At 48.8% G+C, this 16,500-nt stretch overlaps 1 protein-coding gene across 1 annotated transcript in view; it reads left to right on the top strand.

Moving 5' to 3' along the window:
- Positions 1-16,500, top strand: part of Col6a6 (collagen type VI alpha 6 chain) — a 69,953-nt gene that overhangs the window by 48,122 nt on the left and 5,331 nt on the right. The window contains exons 20-33 of the mRNA XM_090323185.1: positions 493-528; positions 1,638-1,700; positions 4,199-4,261; positions 6,839-6,901; positions 8,860-8,922; positions 10,037-10,087; positions 11,269-11,304; positions 11,644-11,706; positions 11,956-12,018; positions 12,667-12,702; positions 12,789-12,825; positions 13,864-13,875; positions 14,395-14,888; positions 15,656-15,752. Coding sequence (XP_090179311.1) covers positions 493-528; positions 1,638-1,700; positions 4,199-4,261; positions 6,839-6,901; positions 8,860-8,922; positions 10,037-10,087; positions 11,269-11,304; positions 11,644-11,706; positions 11,956-12,018; positions 12,667-12,702; positions 12,789-12,825; positions 13,864-13,875; positions 14,395-14,888; positions 15,656-15,752 — 1,177 coding nt within the window. The remainder of the gene's footprint in view (positions 1-492; positions 529-1,637; positions 1,701-4,198; positions 4,262-6,838; positions 6,902-8,859; positions 8,923-10,036; positions 10,088-11,268; positions 11,305-11,643; positions 11,707-11,955; positions 12,019-12,666; positions 12,703-12,788; positions 12,826-13,863; positions 13,876-14,394; positions 14,889-15,655; positions 15,753-16,500) is intronic.

Genomic DNA, 16,500 nt, shown 5'->3' with positions numbered 1-16,500 from the left:
TTTTAAGAATTAATTATGCTAAATTGAGTAGCTTGTAAATATTTGAGATGATTCATTTCTGACATGCCTTCAGTTTGGCTTAAAAAAAAGTCCTTGCTCTCATTTATAAGCGATTATAAACTTCCTGGAATTTGTTCTTAGTTTTTCTTCTGGCCTCTGTTGACTTTTGATGAACTTGGAGAAGATAAAAAGAAATGAAATTGGAAGCAATCAGTCGTGTGGTTGGAAAGCAGCTGTTGTCAGAATCTGATGAAGGGCCCATTACCCTCCACACAGCCTGTCCTTCCTTTGTTAGCTGGGATTTTGGTTGAAAATGCAGAGTTGGCATCATTTTGCTTTTCCCTGTGATGAACAATTGAACGTTTTAAATGCCCCTTAGAAATTGATCTATTTATATTGTGCTTTAATGGAAATAAAATTATAAACAGCTTCTTTTCCCTTAGAAGTTAACACTGTTTTTTTCCTTTTTTTTTTTTTTTTTTTCTATTGCAGGTATCTAATGGCCGAAGGGGACATACAGGCCCACAGGTAACTGGATTTTTATTTTACTTTTTGCTCATCCTGGGGCTTAAACACAAGGCTTGGGCGCTGTCCCTGAGCCTCTTTGTGTTTAAGGCTCCCGCTCTACCACCTGAACCACAATTCCTCTTCTGGCTTTTTCTGAGTAGTCTATTGAAGATTAAGATCTCACCGACTTGACTTCAAACCAGGCTCCTAAATCTCAGCCTCCTCAGTTATTAGGATTATAGGGATGAGCCACCAGCACTGGCTCAATTAAACTTTTTCAACCCCTCCTGACACTTTATTTTCTGTGGCGCAGTCTAAGAACAGTATTAAGGCAAATGCTTGGTTTTCAATCCTTGAGGCATTGAATCTATTTGCGTATAAATGTAATTATTGTAAGATACCTGGAAAAGTTTCAAGAAGAAGAAGAAGAAGAGGGAAGTTGTAAACTATTCTCAGCCTTATTCCCAAAACCAACACACTAATAATACAAGTCTTAGTAACGAGGGGTGTATATACATAGATGGTGTACATACATAGATACACAACATTTAAAAACAAAAAAGGGAACGAATGTACCAACACACAAGCTGAGGTGAGTATTTCTGCTTGAGGATATGTTAGACTTGGTGTATTTTCCTTTGTGTTTGCATTTGTTTATTTATTTAGTTACTTTTGCTGGTCATGGAGCTTGAACTCAGAGCCTGCACACTATGCTTGAGCTCTTGAGCTCTTTTTGTTCGAGGCTAGCACTCTACCACTTTGAACCACAGCACCTGGCTACTGATTTTGATTTGGGCAAAGATTTTTTTTTTTAACCAATCCTGGGGCTTGAACTCAGGGCCTGGGTTCTATCCTTGAGCTTTCTTGAGCCACACCACTTTTGGCTTTTTCTGCATATGTGGTACCAAGGGATCAAACCCAGGGCTTTGTGCATACTACCACTAGACTACACTCCTAGCCCTCCTTCATTGTTTTTGTGACTGGAAGAAAAAGAAAATCCAGCCGGGTACGAGTGGCTCACGCCTGTAATCCTAGCTACTTAGGAGCCTGAGTTCAAGCCCCACAACTGAAATTTTAAAAAAATGTCTTGGACCTACAGACCCCAAATTCCTGATTCATTCTTACCACAGGGTAGACCTGGCATCCCAGGCCTGGATGGCCCAGAAGGCTCACCAGGACTGCAAGGCCCTCAGGTATGTGTTGAGACCGTGTGTGTGTGTGTGTGTGTGCAGTAAAGAGGAAATCTGAGTGTTGAAGAATCTTTTGAGCCTTGATAAAATAACTTCCAATCACCTTGCCAGATTCCAGATGTTTAATAAAGAAGGAACTCAACCTTGACTTGAATGAAGCACAAGGTCTCTTGGATCTATTTTTTTTTTTTATCTTGAGCCAGAGAAGAAAAGAGATGAACGCATAGGACTTGCAGGCCCTGTGTAGGCTGGGTTCAAGGTCAAGAATTAATCCTGGGAGCTCTTGGGCCAAGGGAAATGTTGATAGTCGAGCATCTGGAAATGGAGCGGGTCAGGCCAGCTGCAGTAATGCCTCTGTATTACATCTCTGGACATCCATGGTGCTGAGACATTGGCTCTGCTCTAGGAAAAAATTGTTGCTAATACAGCTGGATAATTCACTGGGAGCTTGGGGTGGGGGGAGGGAAGGGGAGGAGTCCCATCCTGGGACTCTGCCTGTCCTTTCCAGCTCACTTCTCTGGAGAGCTGCCTTCAGCAATTTTTCCTTTGCAAGGAACAAGCCATAGTTGGCTCTTAGCACAGGTCACATGAGGAGAATAGAAGCACAGGCCAGACAGGGCGAAATGTAGCCTAAAATAACAATGACGCCTGTAATCCTAGCTCCTCAGGAGGCAGAGATCTGAGGATCACAGTTCCAAGCCAGCCTGAGCAGGAAAAGTCCATGAGAATCTTTATCTCCAATAAACCACCAAAAAAGCTCCAAGTGAGCTAGGCACCGGTGGATCACGTCTGAAATCCCAGTTACTCAGGAGGCTGAGATTTGAGGATCACAATTTGAAGCCAGTCCAGGCAGAACTCTGTGAGACTCTCATCTGCAGTTAATCACAGAAAAATTTGAAGTGGCACTGTGGCTCAAGTGATAGAGCGTAGCCTTTAGCAAAAGGAGCCCAGGGACAACACCCAGGCCCAGAGTTCAAGTTCCGGGACAGGCGATTAAGAGGGAAAAAAGCTAAGCAAAAGTGGAGGGCTCTTGAGTTCAAGCCCCAATTCTGGCATAAAATAAAATAAAATTAAGAGGAGAGCAGCTCAGGCTGACATGAAAGAAGTCAGAATGCAGATACCACTTGCCTTTGAAAGCACAAGAAAAAAATCGTATTTGGATTATGTCAGGCCATTTGGGGGTTCTGCTATCTTTCAAAGTTTTCAAACAAATACTTAAGAAAATCCAAGCCTTACATACTGATACCATGGTGCAGAGGAGTTGGGGAAGTCATCCTTGAGCATGAGAAGCCAGGCGTGATCTACATTTTGCCAAGGTTTCTGGGTAGTCCAGTCTTCATGTTGGCCTTCCAGCTCTTCCAAGCTGGGATTGTTTGGCTGTGTCACTCTTGCCAGCCCGGGAAAGCTCAATTTGAGCTACTTGCCATTGAGATTGTAGAGACATTTCTTTCTTTTCTTTGTCTGAGACCAAGACTTAAACTCAGCATCTGATGCTTTCATTTATTGGCTGTCATTTTACCCACTGAATCATGACTCCAACCCCTAAGACTTGGCCCTTTCTTCCTTTTTTCCTTTCTTCCTTTCTTTCTTTCATTATTATTATTTTTTTTTTTTTGCCAGTCCTGGGCTTGAGCTCAGGGTCTGAGCACAGTCCTTGGACTTTCTCAAGGCTAGAGCTCTACCCCTTGAGCCTCAGCACCACTTCTGGCTTTTTTCTATGTATGTGGTACCAAGGAATCGAACCCGGGTCTTCATGCATGCTAGGCAAGCACTTTAACCACTAGGCCAAACTCCCGGCCGTCTTTCATTATTTTTTTTTGTGGGTCATGTGGCTTGAACTCAGCCTAGGCACTGTCCCTGAGCTCTTCAGCTCAAGGCTACCACCCGACCCCTGGGCCTGGGCGTCGTCCCTGTGCTCTTCAGTTCAAAGCTACTGCCCTACCCTTGAGCCAAGCTCCACTTCCCATTTTATAGGGGATAATTGGAGATAAGAGTCTCTATCCTTTTGTGCCAGGACTGCTTTGAACCTTGATCCTCAGATCTCAGCCTCCTGAATAGCTAGGATTACAGGTGTTAGCCACTGCGCCCGGCTAGGCCTGGCTATTTCTTTTCTTTTTTTGTCAGTCATGGGGCTTGAACTCTGGGCCTGGGTGCTGTTCCTGAGCTCTTTAGCTCAAGGATCCTGCCATACCCCTTGAGCCACAGCACCACTTTCAGTTTTCTGGCCATTAATTGGAGATAAGAGTCTCACACACTTTAGTGCCTGGGCTGGCTTTGAACCTCGATCTTGACATGCTGAATTTCAGACTGGACTATCTCTTCCCCTTTGACCTAGGTGAGGGAGAGCTGGAATGATCCACTGAAACCCATGACATGATTGAAATGATATAATTTCTATTTCTGAGTCTTACTGTAGTATTTCCACTTGTGCGAGGTAGTAAAGATTTAAGTGTTCTCTTTTAAGGCGAAAACTAACACTTTGATTCTATCCATACCTTTAGGGTCCAAGAGGAGAGGTTGGAACAAGAGGAGAAAAAGGAAGTCTGGGAATGAAAGGTCCCCAGGTATGCAGTGGGAGAGAGTGGGAGAGAAGGAAGGGGGGAGGGAGGGAAGGAGGGTGAAAGCTTTGATCTTGGCTTTAATGTGGATGTCATGTGTGTGTGTGTGGGGGGTGCATGTGTGCACCCAGGGTCTGGGCGCTGTCCTTAAGCTTTTTGTGCTCAAGGCTAACTTTCTATCACTTGGGCCACAGTGCCATTTCTAGTTCTTAGTGCTACTTCCAGCTCTCTTTTTTTTTTGGGGGGGGGGGTCAATTGGAGATAAGAGTCTCAAGTCCTTTTGTGCCCAGTCTGGCTTTGAACCTTGATCCTCGATCTCGGCCTCCTGAGTAGCTAGAATGGCAGGCGTGAGCCCCTGCAGGTAGCCTATCAGTTTGTTTGTTTGTTTTTTTAATCTCAATTTGTGGTGCCATCAAACTCTGTTCAATGATTTGAATCCATAATAGCTTTCCAGCAATTTAGTTCTACTATGAAATGATCAAGTTTCATGCTGTTTGAGAGAGTGCTTTCATCAAAATTGAGAACCTGGGGCCAGGAGTGTGGCTTAGTAGTAGAATGCTTGCCTAGCATGCATGAAGCCCTGGGTTTGATTCCTCAGTACCTCATACCCAGCAAAAGCCAGAAGTGGCGCTGTAACTCAAATGATAGCCTTGAGCATACAGAGTCTCAGGGACAGAGCCCAGGCCTAAGTTCAAACCGCAAGACCAGGGGGGAAAAATAATGTGGCCTGCTCTAGAACCAGTACACACCCTCGGCCAAAAAAAAAAAAAGCAATGGATGCCAAAGGATCTATTGGGTGACTATCTCATTGTTTCATAAAATACGAATATGCACATAGATAATAGTACTGAGGTCTTAGCCTTTGTTGTTCTGGTTCTGGTTCTGGAACAGCATTTCCCTGTGCCAAACAGGGCAATGCTTAAAATGCCTTGTGTTCTCTTTCTTCTTGCTCTGGCAACACTGGTTGTCATAAATCACTCACCCTCCTCTTGACATTGCCAGAGTTAGACAACAAAGGACTCCTCGCCAGTCTTCTCTTCCATTTGGCTTTCTTTGCTTGTTTTTCTTCCGAAGCCGTCTACTTGGCATAATGAAAATGTCCGTTGGCGATTGGGTTATTGCGATTCCATCCCCTCCTTCCCCCCCAGAATGATGGTCGTGGTAATTAAAACGCTGTGAAAATGATGTCAACTCTCTGGTGTTGAAACTGCTCTGAAGAATCTGTATATAATGGTTCCTCCAAGGAGATTTCTTTTTGGATATTCCAAAGGGAAGAATTCTCATCAAGTGTTACTAGGAGAAAAGGTAGTCGTGTTGTGTCTGAATTGGTATTATAAAGATATTTAGCTCTGAAACGATTTCAGGAAAACAGGCTTTCTGGGCAGCTACAAGGACTTATTGAAGGGATACGCATTAGATTTTCTGTATAGATATATTCTATGTCTGTTTTGAGGGTTTTTTCATATTCAGTAAGATAGTAAGAGCTTTGTGTGTGCCTATGTCTATGAGCAATCTGTGCCGATTCTAGACTTGAACTCAAGGCCTTGATGCTTTTGCTTAGCTTTTCACTCCAGGCCTGAATACTGCCACTTAAACCCACAGCAGCCCCTCCAGCCGATGGTTCATTGGAAGTAAGAATCTCAATGAACTTCCCTGCCTAGGCTGGCTTTGAACCACGATCCTTAGATTTTAGCTAGCAAGGTATAAGCTCCCAGTGCTTGGCTTAAATTAGTCTTCTCCTTAAATTTATCTTAAGGATTTTAGTTGCCCACCCTTTCATAAATAGGAATACGCTTACTTGTTGTTGTTGGTTGTGGGGTTTGAACTCGGGGCCTGGGTGCTGTCCCTGAGCTGCTTTTTCTCAAGGCTAGTGCTCTTCCACTTTGAGCCACAGCACCACTTCTGGTTTTCTGGTGGTTCACTGGAGATGAGAGTCTCATGGACTTTCCTGCCCGGGCTGGCTTTGAACCCTGATCCTCAGATCTCAGCCTCTTGAGTAGCTAAGATTACAGGCCTGAGCCATGGGTGTGAGGCTTGCAGTTTCTGGGACCTGTTCCAGAAGGCTTATCCTGCACTCCCTGAAAAGGTTTTTTGTTTTTTTTTTCCTAGGGCTAGGTGGGTATTTTTAGGGGAATAGCTTTCAGATGCATAAGTTATCATTTACAAATAAAGCTATGTTTACCTTCAATAATAATAATAATAATAATAATAATACTGATCTCTTGCTGAGGTAGAAATCATCTTTAAGGCCACTGTCATTTGGAGTCAACTTCTTCAACTGTTAGACATTTTAACAACATCTACCCCAGAAACAAAAATTATTGAGAACCTGAATTATTATTTTTTTGGAAGACTCTCAAGGAAGCATAAAGCCATTTGGCCAACATCTGGCATGCATCGCTTTATTAATGTTCTTTTATTTACTGGTCTTTCTTTGACAGCTGCGATCTTTTTTTTCTTTCCAGGGCAGGAACCAGCATGTCCTTGACCATCCTTGCATCTGTACTTGATTTTGCCTGTTAGGGGAAACACAGGAGGTTTCGGGAAGAGTCGCTGAAGTTTGCCATCCTTGTTTCATTCCAGGGGCCCCCAGGACCTGAAGGGATGGCAGGAAGTCCAGGCCGAGTGGGGAGCCAAGGAAATAAAGTAGGTCACATTCTTGACATCCCCCACAATTGACCCTTATTATTCTTATTTTCTTCCTTTTTCCCTCCTCAAGAGAGCTACATCTGTCTGGTTGCATTAGACAGCACGCTTTCAACACAAAGAAATAAAGCCCAACTCAACTGACCCAAAGCCTGGCTTAATTCTTAGAGAGCCAGCACCTTCCAAGGACCCTCTAAGGACAAGGGTGTGGACCAGGATGAGCTCAGCAATTCCAGCTCAGCGTAATCTCATTACTGGGGTCCACCCCACCCCTTCTCCAGCACAGGGATGGCCAGGAAGGAAGCCTACACGGCCCAGCTTCCTTTCTGTGCCCACCCCTCTGCTCCTTCCCTCTCCCTCCCAGCCTCTCGTCCTCCTTCCATCTTTATCTCCCTCTCTTCCTTATCCTTTGCTTCTCTTCCCACCCTTTGTTCGTCTCTCCCCTTCCTCCCCTCCTATCCTATCTCCTCCTTCCTTTTCTTATTCTTCCGTCCCTCCCTTCCTTTTTTCAGTCCCCCTTCCCTCATTCTTCCCTCCCTCCTTCCCTCCTTCCTTCCTCTCCTCTTCCTTCATTCACACAAGCCTCTCCTAAAGCATCTTTGAAGGCCAAGGCTGGGAACCAAGCCTTCAGCTTCTCTGAGAAAGTCAGCCACAGGAGGGTAGGCTCTGTGTGTGTGTGGTGTGTGGTGTGTGTCTGGTGTGTGTGGTGTGTGTGTGTGTGTGTGTGTGTGTGTGTGGTGTGTGTGTGGTGTGTGTGTGTGGTGTGTGGTGTGTGTGTGTGTGTGTGTGTGGTGTGTGTGTGTGGTGTGTGTGTGTGGTGTGTGGTGTGTGTGTGGTGTGTGTGTGTGTGTGGTGTGTGTGTGGTGTGTGTGTGGTGTGTGTGTGTGGTGTGTGTGTGTGGTGTGTGGTGTGTGTGGTGTGTGTGTGTGTGGTGTGTGTGTGGTGTGTGTGGTGTGTGTGTGGTGTGTGTGTGGTGTGTGTGTGTGGTGTGTGTGTGTTGTTTCCAGATGTGTCCCTAGCACTTCGAATAGAGACTCGTGGAACAAGTACTTGGAAACCCTTGCTGGAGGATAGGATGAGTGCATCATGAAATCAACCCCAAAAGGCTGGGAATATTCTCAAAGCCATCATCTGTGAGGGGATTGTGAGCGGGAGATGAGGGAGGGGATGGAGGCTGGAATGTGTGGTGTTTGACCGGGATATTCGGAGAGAGGAGGAGAGGTAGCCGATGGGGATGGAGAGAGCATGCAGGTGAGCATGGGGTGAGAATGTCGGGGAAGGGGCTTTTTTGAGGAATAAAAAAATGATGATAAATTATAATTAGGAAGAAGGGGGAGGGGAAGGAAGAAAAATACATTGAAAAATTCAAGAAGGGGCCGTCAAGAAAATCAACTGACACACTCCACAGTGGCTCCCAGCTGTGATCCCAGCTTACTCAGGAGGCTGAGATCTGAGGATCCTGATTGGAAGCCAGCTTGGGCAGGAATGCCCATGAGACTCAGATTGCTAATGAATTACCAAGAGGAAAAAAAAATGCCAGAAGTAGATCTGAGGTTCAAATGGTAGAGCACTAGCCTTGAGTGGAAAAGGTCAGGGACAGCGCCCAGGCTGTGTGTTCAAGCCCCAGCGTCGGCACAAGAAGGAAAAAGGTTCCTTTGTGAACCTGCGTCCCGTGGAACTCCCATGTTAGCCGCTTTCTCCTGAAGCCCACATGAGGGGGGTTTGTCACCGAGGGGGAACACGCGCCCCTCGTCAGAGGCTCCCCTCCTTCCCAGTTGTCTTCTACTGACTCCTCAAAATAGACCAAGACACCTGCCATTTCTGCAGAAGCCACGCGATGATCCTGCCATGACACGCAGCGCTGGGCACACAGCCACGGTGCTATGAGACTCCATGGATGCCGTTGAATATTGCTTTAACGCCATTGTTGTGATGCCCTGTTTGTCCTATTTGTACAGGGAGACCCTGGAGATGGCGGGAGGAAAGGAGCCACTGGCTTCCCGGGCCCTCGAGGCATGCAGGTGCGATGGGTGAAGGCTCTGGTTCTGGGCCTGGGGATCAGGCAGTGTAGTGGTTGTCTCGGCAGAATTGTGAAGATGCTATCTCAATATGGCGGTCGTTGTGTCCTGGGGCTTGAACTCAGGGCCTGGACACTGTCCCTTGATCTGTTTTTGCTCAAGGCTGGCGCTCTACCACCTGAGCCACACAGCTCCACTTCTAAGCTTTTTGGTGGTGAATTGGAGAAACGAATTTCACAGACTTTCCCTGCTCTGGGGTTGGCTTTAAACCTCCACGGTCCTCAGACCTCAGCTTCCTGAACAGCTAGGGGACAGGCATGAGCCACCAGCTCCGTGTCGTTTTTATAAAGTTGTAGAAATTCAGAGGGCTGGGACGCCCCACTCGGTGCTTGTCTCCTGGGCAGTCCTCTGACAAGAGCGGCTTCCCAGGCAGCAGACATTACCCCCAGGGATACAGTACAGCTTGTCCTCCAGGTTCACACCCGCCCCCACCCTTTCCCCCCAGAAAGCCAGGCTAGCTTCTGTTCCTGGCTCCAGGTTCCCAAAAGAGGCAGACAGCAGGCATCTGGCTGTCCTAGGAAAGTGACGAGGGGTTAGAACAGAGATACCACAAAATCCAGGTAAACTCTGAGCTGGGGGATGGTGGCTCACACCTCTCATTTCGGCCACTCAAGAGGCTGGTTCCAAGGATCTGAGGTTCAAAGCCAGTCACGAAAGAGAGTCCACGAAACCCTTATCTCTCATGGACCGCCAGAAAGCCAGAAGGGGAGTTGTGACTCAAGTGGTAGAGCAGTAACTTTTAGAAAAAAGAAAAAAAGCTTAGAGACAACACAAACACACAGATTTAGATCTCTCTATCACTTGCATTTACTGAGCTTGTACTACATGCCTGATATTTAATCATCATAGCAACAGAATGGGCATATATGTGTGTGTTTATATATGTGTGTGTGTCTGTGTTTGTGTGCCGTTTTCTAGATTCTTTAGGACACCAGGGGTCTATGTAAAGATGGGGGCGGTTCTTCCTCATCTCCCCTAATCAAACCCAAACCCTTGTTGCTGTGTCTTCTTGTGAAGAAGCATTCTGCGGTGTTTCTCACAAGGTTTCTGTTTGTAGGGTGACGATGGTCGTCTGGGTTACGGCAGCGTTGGCCGCAAAGGGGAGAAGGTAAGGCCCAGGTCCCAGAGCTGGAGCTGTTCCTTTCTGTGTGTGTCACTTGTTTTGTCCACCATGTTGAAGAGAAAAAGGAAAGAGGGCAGTGGAAAAAGCAGCCTGGTAGGATTCAAGATATGTGCCGGGCATTCATTGTCTGAGGACCCAGAAGGAATAGGGTGGAGATGACAGAAATTCCGGGCTCAGGGTGTAAGTGGGCATCCATCTTGGAAAATAGGGTAGTCCATGTTTGGGGGCGATGTGTAATGGGGTCCTGCCTGTTGTGTCGAGTTTGAGGAGCCTCCCATCGTAGCAGCTCCGGGCTCAGGGCTCTTCAGGAGTGGAGCGTGTGATTGCCCCACCCGCCATGGTTTGCTTTCACCGTAACGTAAGAGTCTGCAGGATTGCTCTTCAACCAAATGGTAACTTAAAGATACAAAAAGCTCCAGACACCAGTGGTTCCCGCCTGCCTCCCAGCTGTTCAGGAGGCTGAGATCTGAGAATCGAGGTTCAGAGCCAGCCTGGGCAGGAAAGTCTGCGACACTCTGATTCCCAGTAAACGACTCAGAAAAAGTTGCAGGTGGTGCTGTGGCTCAAGAGGTAGAATGCTTGCCTCGAGCAGAAAAGCTCAGGGACAGTGCCCAGGCCCCGAGTTCAAGCCCCAGGACTGGCACAAAAACATTAAATGATTACACTTGGGTTCTTTGAAGGGCTCTGAAATGTCTCCATGGACATCTGTTTTGAGAAGACTGTCCTGGAACACAAGGCCAAATGGATGGACTATGTATCTATCTATCTATCTATCTATCTATCTATCTATCTATATTTGCCAGTCCTAGGGCTTGAGCTCAGGGCCTGAGCACTGTCCTTGGGCTTTCTCAAGGCTAAGCTCTACCACTTGAGCCACAGCACCACTTCCAGCTTTTTTTTTTTTTCTATGTATGTGGTTCTGAGGAATCGAACCCAGGTATTAGTGTATGCTAGGTAAATGCTCTACCACGAGGCCTGGACCATCTATTTGTTACCACACAAAACTAGTTTCTATAATACGGCGATACTGTTTCCAGTTTTTAACTATGTCAGGCCTTCCTTGGTTCACAGAAAGTAAAACTGAAGAAAGCAAGTAAAATTAAAGTCATGTCAGTGTATCTGGGCGATGTGTATGTATACTGATTTTTCTCTGCTATTGATTGTAGGGTCAAGAGGGATTCCCTGGAGAAATGGGACCCAAGGTATGGTGAATTTCAGTGTCTAAAGATCGGTCAGAAACACCCTTGGGCAGTCAGAGGCCAGTGGCTCATGTCTGTAATCCCAGCCACTCAGGAGGCTGAGATCTGAGAATCACCTTTAAAGTCAGGCCAACTAGGCAAATCTGAGAAACTCTTATCCCCCATGAACCTGGAAATGGCCAGAAGTGGCCCAAGTGGTAGAGCTCCAGCCTGAAGTGAAAAAGCCACCCAAGAGATCAAGACGCTGAGTTCAAGCCCAATGCCACCCCATCCCAGTTAGTAACACTGACCCCTGTGGGGTTGTTGGTTTCAATATCCCTTATTTTCTATGTGCTTCTCTAGGGGGAGATGGGGACCCCTGGCGATCCAGGAGAAACCGGACCCAAAGGAGCCCCAGGCAGAACCGTGAGTCGCCTCTCAGCTTCCCAGGTTGGGGCCCCTCCAATGACTTGAACTTGTAGAAACTTGGGGAGTGTATAGATGCAAAAGAGAAAAGACAAGAAATGCAGGATTCATTTTTCAATCTCTCAGACTTGTGAAATGTGAGTAAAATGCGCACTTTTCAGTCTTCGGCCTTTAAATATTTTCGAGTTGATTTGGAAAGGTACAGGCATGTCTAAATATGATCTTCAGATCAGCCATTCTTGCTTTCAGCTATCTTCTGGAGTTCCTGGAGTGCCGGGAGCCCCTGGTGAGCCAGGACCTCGGGGACGAAAGGTGAGTGGAAAAGTTACTCATCACCCCAGGACCTCTTGTACTTAAAAAGTGCAATAAACTACTCAGAAAAAGCCAGAAGTGGTGCTGTGGCTCAAATGGTAGAGTGCTAGCCTAGAGTAAAAGAAGCTCAGGGACAGTGACCAGACCTTGAGTTCAAGCCCCAAGACTGATACGGAAGAAGAAAAAAAGTGGGAGAAAAACATAGGAAGGGGTAATGAAATTGAAGACGTGATGGACTCGTTACTTTATGAATGTAACTGTAAACCCTCTATACGTCACTCTGATAATACAATGAAAAAACAGTAAAACAAACTGACTAAAACCAAAAAGTGAATAAGGCTCACTGGCACCCCTGTCCTCTTAGCTACTCAGGAGACTGAGATCTGAGGATCGGGGTTCAAAGCCAGCCCAGCAGGAGAGTCCATGAGACTCTTACTGCCAGTGAACTACCAAAAAGCCTGAAGTGGAGCTGTGGCTCAAGTGACACCTTGAGCAAGAAAGCTTAGGGAGAGCGCCCGGGCCCTTGAATTAAAGCCTTAGGACTGGCACACGCATATGTTAATCACAAACAAGAGCCCCATGGCGGATCCCCTTCTGCCGCCTGCTGTGTGTGAGCATGAGGTCCTAAAACGTTCCTTTGTCTCCTAGGGTGTGAAGGGGCCCCGGGGATCGCCTTCGTTTTCCGTAAGTGTTTCCCACACCCACCAGGTCCCCAAGCCCTCCATGTCCCTGACTGCTTTGTGAATTCTCTGTTTTATTTTGAACTGCAGACTTGTGATCTCATCCAGTATGTGCGGGAAAATAGCCGTAAGTACCTGCCGCGGTCACCCCAGGTGTCTGTCACCTTCACAGAAAGGCTGACTGCACAGACACACCTGGCCAGCCGCTGTCCTTTGTGGTTCTTGTTCTGGTTCTGGGGCTTGAACTCTGTCTCTGAGCTTTTGTGTTCAAGGCTAGTGTTGTACCACTTGAGCCACAGCTCCATTTCTGGCGTTTTGCTGGCTAATGAAAGAGGAGACTTTCCTGATGCATAGCCAGCCTGAGCAGAAAAGTTCTTGGGAGTCCAGCTCCAGTTAAGCAGCAGCAAAAAGCTGGGCTACAGCTGTGGTTCCAGTGCCAGCCACGAGCAAAATGAGAGTGGGAGACTCTGAGTTCAAGATCCAGTACCCATGTATAGAAAACAAAACCATGTGTATATATAAAGTAGTATATAGTTACTTTGAGGGTACATGTTAGTGCTCTACCACGTTGAGCCACAGTGCCACTTCCAGGTTTTTCTGGTGGTTCACAGGAGAGAAGAGTCTCAGGGACTTTCCTGCCCCGGGCTGGTTTTGAACCACAGTCCTTAGGTCTCAGCCTTTTGGGTAGTTAGGACAGGCATGAGACACCGGTGCTCAGAGGATGAATTTCGATTCTCGACTTGGCTCCATCTCCAAGAGAGCTTCACTACGAGTATATGCCAAATTCTGAAAAAAAAAATCCTAAACGTTTCAGATAAGGATTACTCGGTCTGCGTGCGTGCATGCGTGCGTGCGTGCGTGCGTAGCCGTAAGTGTGCACAGATAGAAGCTGTCTCAGGCTCTCTACCCTCAGCTGACAGAGGCTGTTGCTCTATTGCTTTCTGTTGTCCCCCCTTTTCCCACCTCCCCCAAATTGGAACGATGCTTCACTGAGGGTGGTTGGTTTCTCTGTCCCGTGTCTCAGCCTTGTCTGTCTGTCTGTCTGTCGTCTGGATTTCTGATGCCATCATAAAAGCAGCCGGGTGGCCATGTCTGTCTACAGCTGCGAGCTTCATTCGTTCTCTTACGAAACGATAACCCAGTCTCCCCCTTTCTTTCTCCCCAGCTGGTGGGCATGGTAAGTCCTGTTTACTTCCAGCGTGTTTGGATCAAGTTTGGAAAGTGCCACGCGTGGGGAGAGATGGAGTTGGGGCGTGTGTTTGGGTGGACGCTTTCTGCAGCACCGCTGGGGTTCGGCTGCGCTCCACACCGCTTTGCCAGCGTTGCAGTTTCCGCCTCGTGTGCGCTGGGACTGGGGCTCGAACTCAGGGTGCCTTTTACGCTTGGCTTTTTGCTCAAGACTGCGGCTCTACCACCTCTGGCTACATTTCTGGTGCTTGAATGGAGCCGGGAGCATCTCAGGCTTTCCTCCACACGTGGAGCCGGGGTCCTCAGCTCTCAGCCTCCTGAGCAACGCGCCTGGCTTGATTGGTTTACATGAAAGATGGTAGATGAGTAAGAAGGCTGTTCAGGTCAGGTCAGGGACGGGTGACAAGTCCATTTCTTCTTTTTTTGGGGGGGGGTGTAGCATTGTCACCTGTCTCTCCACCCTCAAGCCAGCCTGCCTGTGACATGGCGGGGCGCCTCTGTCTTCCAGGAGCGCCCCGATGCCCCACGCACCCCACCGACCTGGTGTTTGCCCTGGATCAGTCCCGGGAGGTGACGGCGCAGGAGTTCGAGCGGATGAAGGGAGTGGTGGCTTCTCTGCTGCAGGACGTGCAGGTCCGGGAGCGGGGCTGTCCCGTAGGGGCCCGCGTGGCCGTCCTCACCTTCAGCCCCCACGCCCGCCACCTCATCCGCTTCTCAGACGGCCACACGAGGCAACAGCTGCTCCAGAGCCTCTCGGCGCTGCCCCACGAGCGGGGGGCGGCCGCCAGGGAGCTGGGCCAGGCCATGAGGTTCGTCTCCAGACACGTGTTCAAGCGCACGCTGCCCGGCCGGCACGCCCGGAGAATCGCCGCCTTTCTCCTCGCGGGTCCGTCGCCCGACGCCTCGTCGGTCACCACGGCCGCTATGGAGTTCAGCGCCCTGGACATCGTGCCCGTGGTCATCTCCTTCCGCCCCGTGCCCTCCGTGAAGCGGGCCTTCGCGGTAAGAGCCACAGAGCCACAGATGACACCGGGGCGTTCTTGTGGCCTGGGTGACGCCCGCCACCCTAGCCACTCGGGGCTGCGATCGGAGCATCAGGGTCAGAAGCCAACCAGGCAGAAAAACAAAAAAATGTCCCTTACACTCGCATCTCCAACTCACCATCCAAAGCCGGCGACGCAGGCCTGGCTCCAGCGGTAGAGCCTGGACCACCCAAGTTCAAGGACAGTGCCCAGGCCCCGAGTTCGAGCCCCCAGCGTTGGTGCTCCTGTGTGTGTGCAGGACTCCACGCTTAGACTCACGCAGATAAAGGGGACGGTGGGCAGAGCATGCACGCAGTGAGGAAAACGGAGCTCTGACAAGCAGCAGCTGAAGAACGCTCCATTCTTTTCAAGTCCTGGGGCTTGAACTCAGGGCCCCGGCACTCTCCCCGAGCCTCTTTGTGCTCAAGGCTAGCCCTCTACCACTTGAGCCACGGCTCTCCTTCCGGCTTTTTGGTGATTCACTGGAGATCGAGTCTCAGCTCCTGAGTAGCTGGGGTGGGAGGCGTGAGGCAGTGGTGGTGATCGGCTCACGTGCCTTCCACGGGGCCTCGGTTTCTCCGTGTGTAGCCAGAGGTGATCCCTGCCCTCTCCCGTGCCGCCCTCTCAAGCGAATATCCACTTCACAGCTGAGCAAACTGAGGCGGAAGGGGAGCAGGGGTGCCGCCCTCCCCGCACAGTCCAAGAGGGAGGGTTTCCCATTGTTTTTCCCCCTGCCTCTGCTCACAGATAGACGACACGGGCGCCTTCCGGGTAGTGGTGCTGCCCTCCGGGGCAGACGCCACGCCAGCCTTGGAGACACTGCGGCGCTGCACTATCTGCTACGGTGAGACCTGCACGTAGATCCTACTGTTATACTGGTGTGTGTGTGTGTGTGTGTGTGCACGCGTGTGTGTGCCCGCACCTGCGTGCACACGTGCCAATCCCAAAGCTTATACTCAGGGCCTGAGCACTGTTCCTGAGCTCCTCAGCTCAAGGCTAGTGCTCTACTACTTGAGCCACAGCACCACGTCTGGTTTTCTGGTGGCTCCTTGGAGATAAGAGTCTCATGGACTTCCATCCAGGCTGGCTTTGAACTTTGATCCTCAGGTCTCAGCCCCCAGCGTAGCTAGGATGTCAGGCGTGGTGAGATCCTGGCGCCTGGCCACAGAGGGATTCTGGGATTCTTGGAGCCGCCGGGACTTGACCACAGCTCCCTTGGCTTTGCGAGGCTCTGGCCACACCCCACCCCTTTATAGCAACCATCCCATGTGAGGCCTCTCTCAGCCTAGCCGTCTGGCCTCTTCCTCCACAGCCCAGCTGGGGACACAGTCCACATCTCTCCCTGCAAGCCCTTTCCAGGAAGGGCTTACTAGCTCTTAGGAGAAAAAGAAATATGGAGCCTGTATCTGCCAAGTTTTCCATGCTATAAAATATTTTATAGGTGTTTTCTGTTGAGTGTTCACAGCTTACAGACGCATGAGCTCATGTCTTAATATTTTAAATACATAATACATAATATATATTATATAAAATGTCATATATAGGTTATACGAGGTGATCCCCAGGGGAGAAGCAAGCACAAGTTGGCCAGG

The sequence above is a fragment of the Megascapheus bottae genome, chromosome 32, assembly GCF_031878675.1.
Source record: "Megascapheus bottae isolate mThoBot1 chromosome 32, mThoBot2.hap1, whole genome shotgun sequence".
Lineage (NCBI taxonomy): Eukaryota > Metazoa > Chordata > Mammalia > Rodentia > Geomyidae > Megascapheus > Megascapheus bottae.
The sequence above is the reverse complement of the archived record's forward strand: the minus strand, read 5'-3'. Positions and strand labels throughout refer to the sequence as shown.